Here is a 10,292-nt window from a genome sequence, read left to right on the forward strand (position 1 = left end):
GCCAAAATTTGTGCCAACAGATGCCCCCTCGAGGTCCGGATGCGAAAATATATGCTTACGGATCCGGAGCTCGAAAATTGAGCTATTTTATATTTCATTATGTATTCCTCTGTTTTGTTTTATATGGGAAATATATTTGTCGTATAGCACTTGAACGGACTTCCGTATCCTACGTACGTGCCGGATATATGAAGGATATATATTCATTCATCATTTTCATTTTGTCCCCCCTTTTTTTATATTGAAAAAAATGCTCCTGAAACCTGAACTCCCGAGTATGCCGGGAGGTGGGAAGGCTCGTGGCTAAATAATAGGACTTGGTTAGTCACGTTTGCTTTTAACTCGAGAAGCTTGGCGGCGCAGGACTCTCCGAATATCTGCTCTTTCAATCTCTCCTAGTCCACGGTGATATATCCTTTCATTGAGCTCCTCTCTCATCTTTCCATCGTTCCTACCTAACATTATTGAAGTTTCCTCGGATTTGCTTCAGTTCATCGAGGCTCGTTCAAGTAAGATATTCCAAGTCTGGTGTACCGACTTCTCCTTGCCGTTACCTCCGGCGGCGACGAAAGGTATAATTCTTCTAATCTCCATCCGGCCGTCGTCGTACTTGATTTATTTAATCATGCTTTGAGCACACGCTTGTGTTTGTATTCCTAGATGGCTTGAGTTGAATTTATTTGATTTATCAGTCATAGGCTAGTCCCTTTTTTTCTAACAATCTGACAGACGTGGACAAATTCCTCGGAACCTGTTCATTGCATATATATATCCATTTATTTTCTTACGTACGGCTTGTATTTTGGAGCCCTAGTGTTGCCAATTTATCTACCTTTATATGTGGTAGGAACATTTTCGCAATTCTGTCGGCAATCATTTTTTTTTGGTTTTACCCCCGTAAAAGGTAAAAGAAATGGTGATGGTTTCTGTGTATGATGCCTTGTGTCATCGGCATTTTGTTGTAGATGGAGACGAATGAGCCATCTCCTGGTTCATTTGAGAGGCTGCCGCTTTCTTGCGTGGCTCAATTTCACACATATATCCCAGCATCTGGTGATGAGGCCAACCCCGTGATTATAGAAACTGAATTAAAGAAAGGCGAGAGGGACGGTAGTGCTCGTGGGTGGAGAAGGGTGTCAACTTTCCGTGGCCATTGTTTTTATCCCCATGCACCCTCGCCTCAATCTGTGCAAGCATACACCTTGGGTAATCGCATGATATCTCAGGGTTTTGGATGGGAATACCATAGCATGGAGTATGTTTTAACTCCTTCAGGGTATGTGGAATGGGGTACTGCAGTCCTAAACCATCACTGTACAAATCTCAAAGGAGATGGGGAAGGTACTGATTATATCTATGGGGCCATATATTGTTCCTTGGGCCGTTATTCCATCTCGCTTTCATTATTCAGGTCTTTTTTAGAGAGGTGGAATCCAGAAACAAACACCTTTATATTCGCTGATGGTGAGCGTACAATAACTCTCTTAGATATGCTTCGGCTTGCGGGTTTACCTCTAGATGGAGAGTTTTATGAAGAATTTGTTCCTTCTCGGCATGAGCAAGACCCTTCTCTCCTATGTTATCCCAAATGTCTGTCTCAGCTTCTCAGGGTATGGGATAAATTGCAAGTTGGAGGAGAAGTTTCATTTCAAGAATGGTGTGATCATTTTCATAATACACCAAGAGGACCCCCTAATTCTGACGATGCTGATGCTTCGCTTACCTGCAAAGCAGCTTTCTTGGCACTTTGGCTTTGTAGTTTTGTTGTCGTTGGAGGAGGATCTCTGATTCGGCCAGGGGTGTTTGTGATGGCCTCTTGGATGGCTATGGGTCGTCGCTATGCTCTAGCACAGCCAGCACTATGCTCATTGTACTATTCACTGAGACTGATCAGCACAAACCCAGTTGGTCCCTCTTATCTGAATAGGAGTTGGTCTGTTCATTATATCATAGGCTGGATGGGGGCCTATTTCAAAAATATCTTTGGTGATAGAATGCGGGGTGCACACGTTCCAGCCTATAACCATGCCTTAAAGAAGCCGATGATGGCGAACATCATGTTCAGAATTCCCACACATTTTAATTCTGTAGGGGCATTTGATTTTTTATGTAAAGATGCCAACATTCTTTGGTCTCCCTACAAGCCAAAATTCTCAGATCGAGCAAGGGCACCCCCACCAGCATGGATCCGCAACACATTTTATCTATCTCTCCGTCGTGGTATGCTTCCTTGGAGGCGGGCTGGACTATGCATTGCAGAGCCATACCACCCGGATCGCGTGGCTCGTCAATTCAGACTTGACCAAGTGATCCCATTCCTTCCACTAGCAAGTTTATATACCGTAGAAGATTTTGGAATCGCCCATGCTTATTGGAGGCACATTCTTCGTCCTGTGCAAGATAACTTGCCTCTTCTTCCGGATGACTCCATTACTGGCCAGTGCACAGTGCATTGGCTCAAGTGGTACAAGAAATTTTCAGAGCCCTTTAACTCCATTTTGGATGCCCTGAGCCATGGTATTGCTGTGGGTAAGGTACCATATCAAGACAGGAAGAAGAGAGCAGTTGACAATGTTATTGTCAGTCGTCGGCTTTCGCACCATGATTTGTTTGTGGTGCATGAGGTACCTGAGCAACGCCGTGCTCAGCATGCTGAGTTCATCAAATCAAAAGTAGAGGAATTCACTGGTCCGTGGAAAAAAGCACTATGCGACTTTCTGCGTTCGGGGACTCTTCCTTCCATCCGACCATTTCAGGTATATGCGTTCCCCCTTTTTTTTTTTTTTAAATAAAATATCAGCAAATTTAATATCTCATTTCATTCTTTCTTCACGAGTCATCATTTATTTTTAATAATCTGTACATTCATCTCTGCAGCCAAGACGCAGTTCCTATGTCGATCCTGCTGCTGGCTCTTCCTGTATGCCTATTTTAGTTGAAGGTCCACCAGCTCAAGAGAACCAAGTGAACAATCAGGCGGCGATAGAAAATCAAGCTGTCTTGCCGCCGGGCGGTAACCAAGGGCAACCATCTCCCAACCCTATCGTTCCTGATGCCAGTGCCGAGCCTCGAGCCAAACGGAAGCTTGATTTCGATAATGAGGATGGAGATTCCAACCCAGTCATTGGAGCTGCCATCATCGGAGAGAACCAAGGGCAGCCATCCCTTGATATTATTGCTCCAGAAGCCTTTGTTAATATGAATGAGGATTTTAATCCAGACATTGGAGAGGTCCCTCTTGATCATGCCCCCAACATTGCTGGTCATAATCAGTCTCCCAGTGATGATGATTATCTAGAAGATGAAAACGATGACAATGCAACTGCTGCAGGTTTTGGCATAATGAGAAGGGGAGGTAATTTTCAGCCTCTTCCATCTATCGTTACCACGAAACCCGGTGGGGACTTTTCTTTTCTTCTTTTTTTTATAAAAGTCTCTGCAACTTGATTCGGGGAGTCTTTTCTAGCATTGATTCACTTGATGTTTCTATATTCATGAATGTTTTTTAATAACTATTATATTTTGTTCATTTTTTTTTATATTCATATGTCATTCGGTTTTTGTTTAGGATTGGAGCAGCCGCCTGATCGTCCTTCCGCAAGCCAAGCGCAATTTCAGGGGACGCAAAGCATGGACGTTTCAGAGATTGAGGAAGTGTTCCTGACAGCTGCCCGCAAGGTGGTGAAAAAGGTCCTTGATGGATTGAGTGTCACTTCATTGAGAGAGTCTGAGCGTCGTGCCGCCCTGCAAAACACCTCAGCTAAACTTCCTGTGAACTTTACTAGCATTTCTGAGATCAAGGCCATGTTGGACAAGCTGATTGATCTTTCTGAACAACTGCAGAAAGCTCATTCCGAATTTGCAGCAAGCAGCTCAGGGCAAGTAGACCAAGCTGTTGATGAAGCCAAAAAGGAGCTTTCAGCTAGGGAACATGCCCTTCAGGTCGCAGTCCAGGAAATAGTATCGGTTGAAAAGAAGAAAGATGAACTCAACCGTGCCTTGCAAGAATTAAATGAAAAAGAGAGACAACTTCTTGAGACTCGATCTGCTCTGGATTCAGCGGTGAAGCAACAGGAGCAGGCATTATGTGACGCCACTGCAAAGGCCAGCACAAGGGCTAGGAAAAACCTTGAGGCGAAGACAATGGTTCCTGCTCAGGAGGCCGAGAAGCTGCTCGGTGATTTGGTCCGTTTACTCCCTACAGCCGACTGATGGATCCAGTTTCATCAGCTTTATTAAGTCTCGAATCAGACTCTGAATAAATTAGTTCTGAACATTTATTCGCTTTCATTTGCTGGACGTTGCGTCGTCATATTTAATTTGGTTCTGAAATCATTAGTTGGTATCTTTTGAACTATTTGTTAATTCAGATATGCATTGGGATCTTTGTTTATTTCCAATGCATTTGAGAAACCTGTTTGTCTGTTCCTTTCTTTTTTATTGTATATGATCAGTGCGTTAATATCCTGCACCTCTATGCACTGAAGTTTGTGTGGTGTTTATACAATAAACTTTATTGATTACTAGCACTTTAGCTAGTTTATTATGACGCAATGGCCATGTATGTTTACTTCTCGCAGGTCAGGCTAATGCGGGACTTTATATAGTCTTTGGCGCTGCAGTTTACGCTCATGCAGTAATGGAGCATATGATTGATTTCTTTTTTTTTTTTTTTTTTTTTTTTCTTAAGCTTCAGTTTAGGCTCGTGAAAGCTACGGAGCGTGTATATATATATATATATTTTTTAACTTTGCTACTTTAGCTTCAGTTTAGCCTCGTAAAGCAATGGAGGATGTCGATCTTTTTTTTTTTTTTTTTTTTTTTTTTTTTGACTTCAGTTTAGCCTCATGAAGCAATGGAGGTTTTTACGCGTAGTAACGCTTTAAGAATTTTCCATTTACCGGCGGTGGGCAATATTCCCCGTCCGGAGATATGATTCTGTAAGCGCCACTAGAGTAGACGTCTTTTACAATATATGGGCCTTCCCATTTAGGCTCGAATTTACTTTGCATCTTATGTGTGATGTTCATAGGCCGAATAACTGCGAGAACCAAATCCCCTTCTTTGAACGACCTCCTTTTTACACATTTATCGAACGCTCGAGACATTCTAGCTTGGTATGCCTCCAAATTTTGCAACGCTTGAAGCCGTTTTTCTTCGAGATTATCTAGTTCTTTTAGGCGTAATTTCGCCGGTTCATCCTCATTGAGTTCTTCTCGGATAGCAACGCGTAAGGAGGCGATTTGCACCTCCAACGGTAAGACCGCCTCTCCTCCATATACAAGCGAGTAAGGCGTCATTTTCGTTGGCGTCCGGGTCGTGGTTCTATACGCCCACAAAGTTTCAAGCAATTTTTCATGCCAATGTCTCTTGTTTTGCGAGACAACCTTTTTAAGCAATTTGCATAGCACTTTATTGAATGCTTCCGCTTGACCGTTAGCAGATGGGTTATAGCCAGTAGAGAAATGGTGCTTAATTTTGAATTTGGCACACATTTTCTCTATTTGCCGATTCTTAAAATTTGTTCCATTATCGGATATGATTCGAGCTGGAACCCCAAACCGATATATAAGGTTCGTCCTTATAAAATTTTCCACATTTTCTGCTTTAACCTCTTTTAGTGCTATGGCTTCCGCCCACTTAGAGAAGTAGTCGGTCGCGGCAAGGATAAACCTGTGCCCCTTAGAGGATGGGGGATTTATTGGCCCGACTACATCCATTCCCCACATTTCAAAGGGCCAAGACATGTTGGTTGGATGTAACGGTTCATGGGGTTGGTGTATAAAATTACCATGTATTTGACATTCATGGCATTTCTTTGCGAATTCCATAGAATCAACAAACATTGTAGGCCAATAATAACCCAAATGTTTTAATTGGTAATGGAGCTTTGGTCCAGATTGGTGCGCGCCGCATACTCCAGAGTGAACTTCTTTCAAAGCTTCAATTATTTCACCACCGGCAAGGCAACGTAGCAAAATGCCATCGCAAGAGCGTCGATAGAGTGTATCATTTATACACGTATAGTTAATTGACCTCTTTCGGATCCTAGACCTTTGACTAGAATCCAAGGGCAAATATCCATGGAGCAAATAATCCAGAAAAGGTGTTCTCCAATCACCCATCTCGATTTCACACGTATCTATAGTCATGGCCGAAGTAGATAATATATTCTCTTCCTCAGCAAGTACGGGAAGAACTCTTCGCTCCTCCACATGAACGTCCATAGTTTGACATGGATTTATTGACATGCTGGCAGCTAAGCTTGCCAATGCATCGGCTTTCTCATTTTGGCTTCTTACGACATGCTGAATTTTCAAATCAGCAAACCTAGTCATTAGTTCTTTTGCTTTCTTAAAATAAGGTACAAGCCCTTCTTTCTTTACTGTATATGTTCCCAACAATTGATTGACTATTAATTGGGAGTCTCCATATATAGAGAGTGTGTTTAAGCCCATATTGTGAGCTATCTCAAGCCCAATAATTAGCGCCTCATATTCAGCAGCATTATTTGAGACCGCCGAAGTGAGTGTGAAAGAATATGGGAATATCGCCTCATCAGGTGTGACAAATACAACTCCTGCACCTGCTCCCGACTTTCGGCAAGCGCCATCAAAATACATTTGCCACGTAGGATTAGATACCGTAGTGGTGAAGGCTTCCTCATCTGGTAGATCATCGTCGATGGGAAAGTCGTCAGGTATAGGATGTGCAGCTAGAAAATTAGCCAAAGCTTGACCTTTAACGGCTTTTTGTGGCACAAATACAATATCAAATTGTGAAAGGATCATCGCCCACTTGGCCAATCTACCTGATAATGTCATTTTACTTAAAATATGTCGGAGTGGATCAGCTCTCGATACGAGATGCACGGTGTGTTCTAACATGTAATGACGGAGTTTTTGAGCTGCAAATACAAGTGCTAGGCATATTTTTTCTATATCCGGATAGTTGCACTCTGCCCCCAGCAGGGTGCGGCTTAAGTAATATAGTGAGACCTCTTTCCCTTCATCATTGGTTTGTGCTAATAAAGCGCCTAATGAAGTTGGCATAGCTGCTGTATAGAGGATTAGTGGCCGCCCTTTAATTGGCGCGCACAACACAGGAGGGTTCGTTAAATATTTCTTTATATCATCAAAAGCATTTTGACATGCTTGATCCCATTGGAACGGGACTCCTTTCTTCATGAGCCGAGAGAAAGGCTTGCACCTCCCGGATAAATTTGAGATGAATCTCCTAATATACGCTAAATGGCCTTGGAGGCTCTTTAATTCGTGCAAGTTTGTTGGTCGAGGCATGTCGACAATTGTCTTTATTTTAGTAGGGTCAATCTCAACGCCATGTTTAGTGACCACGAAACCCAGGAATTTCCCTGAGGACACCCCGAAGGCACACTTCATAGGATTCATTTTCAATTTGTGCTTTCTAAGGCGTGTAAACACTTCTTCCAAGTGTTTTAAGTGATCTTTCTCGCGCTTAGACTTTACCACAATATCGTCTATATAGCACTCAACGATTTCATACAATAAGCCATCTAAAATAATGGCCATCGCCCGTTGATACGTGGCACCCGCATTTTTCAATCCAAAGGGCATGACTTTATAACAGAATATGCCTTTAGGTGTACGAAATGCTGTTAACTCTTCATCTTCTGGCGACATTTTTATTTGATTGTAGCCAGAAAAGCCATCCATGAAGGAGAATATTTCATACCCCATAGTGGCGTCAATAAGGATTTCAGAGATCGGAATTGGAAACTCATCTTTTGGACATGCTTTGTTTAAATCTCTAAAATCAACACACACACGTATCTTCCCATTTTTCTTTTTAACGGGTACAATACTAGACACCCATTTCGGGTATTTTACTTCTCGAATAAACCCGGCAGCAATGAGTTTATCGACCTCAGCTTCTATTTGCGGGAGAAGTTCAGGACGATATCTTCTTTGTCCTTGCTTCACCGGAGTGACATCCTTTCGGACGGCCAATTTATGTTCAGCCACCATTGGATCTAAACCTGGCATTTCTTCATAAGACCAAGCAAATATATCTTTATTTGCAGAAAGAAATTTATGGTATTCTTTCTTACTTTCTTTGGATACACGTTTGCTAATGAAGATTGGACGGGGATCATCGTCCGTGCCAATATTAATTTCTTCCAACTCATCAGTAGTTGGTTGATTTCCGTCTTCCATTTGTGGAGAGGCTTCAGTAGCATCGAGAGGTTCAGTGGAAGTCATATTAACTTCATAGCCTAAACCATATTTCTCTTCTTTCAACACTTCATCTTGATGTAGAGCATTGAGTTGAGCCTGAGACAACAACTTTTCGAAAGGTGCGAGCTGCCCCCGGCCATCACATAAAGACGGGCCAGTAGATATATCATATCCCATCTGTTGCATAATGTAAAGAATTTTGTCGTCATATAAAGAGATAGGTAATGTTTGATCATCTTTATTTAACAAAGTAATTTGTGTAGACCCCTTTATTTTAACGTCTCTTTCACTTTGGGCTTGTTTAATGTTATATTGCACCAAAGGAGGTAAGGGAGTTGGAAATGAAGTACCTCTATTTTGAGAGGGCTTTTTATTTATGATGCGAAATATAGGATCGCCTTTCTTCCTTTGGTTATTTGGTATATACCGATATACCTTTTTGCTTGATGTAGTCTCGCCAACTTCTATCTTGGGGATATTTTCCTCTAATGGTAATGTTGGTTTCGGCTTTGAGACTTTATCAACATGCTCAAAATAGAACTTTGCGTCAGCATAGAAGGTTTCCGCCGTGGTAAATGGCTTCTTATCCGCAAAAATCCTTATTATATCTCCTGAAGGATCTTTGTACTTGATGCATTGATGGAGAGTAGATGGAATAACTTTATTTTCATGTAGCCATGGGCGTCCAATGAGAGCATTATATGAGGTTGCTGCATCAATCACATAAAACTTTACATATGTCGTGAAACTTTCAAACTTTAAAACTAGACATATGGTACCCAATGCTTCTTGGCCTGATTGATTGAAGCCATGGATGACAACATTCGAGTGACATAAATCTCCTTTGGAATATCCAATCTTTTTGAGAGTGCGCATGGGCAACAAGTTTATGGCTGAACCACCATCAATCATTATACGATTAATAGGAAGATCGTCAATTTCACCAAGCATGAAAAGGGGCCTGTTATGTTTTGTATTCCCTAATAACAGATCCTCATCACTGAAGGTAATACTTTGAGCTCGAGCTAATTTTACTTCTGCTTGTGAAACCTCAACCCTATAATCTTCAGGAAATGAAAGTGCGGTAATAAATGCTTTTCGTAAATCAGAAGAGAGACACAAAGCATCATACACAGACAACATTGCTGGTATTTTCTTCAAGTGCGAGATTACATCATATTTGACCGACACATTGGGAACATGGTCAGTTACATCACTCGGAGTTACATTTGGGGGATTTCTTTGTTGAGGAGATGGTCTAGGCAGTTGACGGCCTGATCTAAGCTGAACTTCATCAACTTCTAATGTCTCTTCTTCAGGGAAGTGAAGAGACTCGTCATCATCATCCTCAAACATTCCGATGGGGAAGGCATCGTACTTTTCGAGGGGGTCGGCCTCGCGCTTCTTAATATTTTGGTAGAAGCGCGGGCCTTCGCCCTTTTCCATCATTCGTCGTAGAGCAAATCGTCTTGAGAGTTGCTGTCGACGCTCTCCGGATCTTTGGGAACTTGATGGTCCTCCTTTTGGGGAGTGGATCCATCGAAGGAAAGTCTTGCCTTCATGCTGGCACTCAGCTTGCTATTTTGGATATCCTGAGAAAGACACATTAACATGTTCAGGTTTTGATATCATATATTGATCATAACTTGGCCCTATTTTTGGAGCTGCACGACTCACCAAATCATTTTGAAAGGTGGCGACATTTGACGTTGCCGTTTTCTTCCCTTTCGTCATGTCTTTCTATTGATCAGCATCTAAGGTGCCTTCATCTATGAGCTTTTGTATTAAGTTCTTGACCACAAAGCAATCTTTCAGTGTATGGCCTAGGATGCGATGGTAGTGGCAGAAATTAGGATCATCAAATTTAGAAGCTTCCTCGGGCCTCTTTGGTTTAGGGAGCTCAATGAGTCCTAATTCCCTCAATCCCATGAACAGATCATCCACTTCTTCAACAGGGAAGGAATATTTCTGATTTTGTCGCTCACTAAGAGTTGGTCTCCTAGGAGCGGGTGCACCTTCTTTGTTTGGCATTCTTGTGGACGTACCCCCAGGTTGGAACTTTCGGGGTGCCATTGT

At 42.2% G+C, this 10,292-nt stretch overlaps 1 protein-coding gene across 1 annotated transcript; it reads right to left on the reverse strand.

The window, feature by feature from the left end:
* Positions 1-6,048: 6,048 nt before the first annotated feature.
* Positions 6,049-9,662, reverse strand: LOC136537004 (uncharacterized). Its single transcript, XM_066529115.1, has 4 exons — positions 8,652-9,662; positions 7,616-8,393; positions 6,645-6,811; positions 6,049-6,060 (listed from the first exon to the last, which is right to left on the reverse strand). Exons 1-4 carry the CDS (start codon positions 9,660-9,662, stop codon positions 6,049-6,051), a joined length of 1,968 nt encoding a protein of 655 aa, XP_066385212.1.
* Between the last annotated feature and the right edge of the window lie 630 nt (positions 9,663-10,292).

This window comes from Miscanthus floridulus, chromosome 2 (assembly GCF_019320115.1).
Source record: "Miscanthus floridulus cultivar M001 chromosome 2, ASM1932011v1, whole genome shotgun sequence".
NCBI lineage: Eukaryota > Viridiplantae > Streptophyta > Magnoliopsida > Poales > Poaceae > Miscanthus > Miscanthus floridulus.